This window comes from Pyxicephalus adspersus, unplaced genomic scaffold (assembly GCF_032062135.1).
Source record: "Pyxicephalus adspersus unplaced genomic scaffold, UCB_Pads_2.0 Sca5157, whole genome shotgun sequence".
Classification (NCBI taxonomy): domain Eukaryota; kingdom Metazoa; phylum Chordata; class Amphibia; order Anura; family Pyxicephalidae; genus Pyxicephalus; species Pyxicephalus adspersus.
In genome coordinates, this window is record NW_027322160.1 from 1 (window position 1) to 1885 (window position 1885).

At 34.3% G+C, this 1885-nt stretch overlaps 1 protein-coding gene across 1 annotated transcript; it reads left to right on the forward strand.

Moving 5' to 3' along the window:
- Positions 1-190: 190 nt before the first annotated feature.
- Positions 191-1837, forward strand: LOC140321476 (spectrin beta chain, non-erythrocytic 2-like; the record flags this gene model as incomplete). Its single annotated transcript, XM_072398215.1, has 3 exons — positions 191-398; positions 1450-1567; positions 1656-1837. Coding segments are annotated over exons 1-3 (404 nt in total), but the record flags the coding sequence as incomplete, so codon positions are not given.
- Positions 1838-1885: the final 48 nt, after the last annotated feature.

Here is a 1885-nt window from a genome sequence, read left to right on the forward strand (position 1 = left end):
GCTGTATATTTGGCATATTGTACATTTGCGTACTTGTCATATGTTGAAAAAACTGCAAAAGGTAATATTCTATAACAATACTTAGAATATACCTTTTACAGATCCTACTGCAAATAAGATGTGATTAATATGGCTGCAGTTGGTTTTGCTCTTATCTTATTATAAAATCTGTTCATTATCAATCTTTTTCTTCATACATGATCATGCCAGGTACTAGATCATGCCATTGAAGCGGATAAGCTAATTGAAAACTATGAGCACCTGGCATCTGAACTCTTACAGTGGATTGAGCAGATGATCATCACACTTAATGACAGAAAGTTGGCCAACTCCTTGAGTGGTGTTCAAAACCAGCTGCAAGCTTTCAATACCTATCGTACAGTAGAAAAACCTCCCAAGTAAGTCCTATTAAAGTCCTAACTTTGAATTTGGATATTTGTCATTAACCGTGAAGAACTTGACTTTGATTGAACTTGACTTTGATTGTGCTTGATACCTAGCCAAACACCTATCTTCTAATAGAGACTGTGGATCAGTGATCATGGGAAACTAGCACCTTTGATCTATGATTTTGGTATTAAAAAAAAAAATATTTAAAACTTAATTATATGCTAGAATGCTGTTTTTAGAAAGCTAGTGTGCCCAACAGGTCAGTAAACTATGATGTGGGACATTGAATATTACATTTTTGCATCAAAATGTGCAAGGAATCATTGTGCCAAATCAGATTTACACATATCCTAATGTTCTTTCTGTTTTAAAAATTTTTTACATGACTACTTGCATCTTTTTGAATGTTTGTTATCAAACAAAAAACATATAAATAAATCTAGAAAAAGCTGTTTGTTAAAGTGTGTAGAACCATCTTGTAAAAATGACCAGATGGCTCTTGAACGATATGAAAAGGCAAACACATTTCATCTTTGAACAAGTTTCTAAGGTATTTTTAAGGAGAAATTTATCTTCCTCGAAATATTTGGATATCTGCCTGAATCAACATCCTACCTGTGTTTAAATGAGCTGTCCTAGCTATGTATATCCATCTGTTCATAATCCTGCACACTATGCTGTGCCAAACCTCTCTTGACGATAACAAAAGCATTTCCTTATCACTGTAATCTTCTCTTGATGAAATGTTGTGCTTTTTGCAACTCTTTCCAATCTTTTCTAGGACTTGACTGGCATTTGTTTTTCTGGAAAGCGGAAAAATGTAAACGCGTTTCTTTCAATGTTTCACTTCTGTATTACAAATTTGTAAATCTTTTCGTTTTCAATTACAAACGTTATTTCCTGAGGCCCCCAAGACATTAATTGTTAATATGTTAATGATTTACACATTCTTTGCCTGTGAATTAAGCTGGGCAGCTCAGATCTCTTGAAATTTTTTTAGGTCCTTTTTTTAATGGATTCATTTGCTACATTCTAATGTAGAGTTTTTTTTTTGTGTAGGTTTACAGAAAAAGGGAATTTGGAAGTTCTTCTTTTTACCATCCAGAGCAAAATGAGAGCAAATAATCAGAAAGTATATACTCCTAGAGAAGGAAAACTAATATCAGATATCAACAAGGTAACTACCTGTTTATGTGTGATGATTACGATTTGTGGTTTTGATGATCTCTCTGCTGCAATTTTCAAAAATTGTCTGTTTTGTTTAGGCCTGGGAACGCCTAGAGAAAGCAGAACATGAAAGAGAACTTGCACTACGCAATGAACTGATTCGCCAGGAAAAGCTGGAACAGTTGGCAGCCAGATTTGACCGTAAAGCAGCAATGAGAGAAACATGGCTCAGTGAAAACCAGCGTCTTGTCTCACAGGTAAATGTACTACTTTTTATATTGTAGGTAATAGCAATGTTGTCATTTAAGTAGTATTTGTATGATCACCC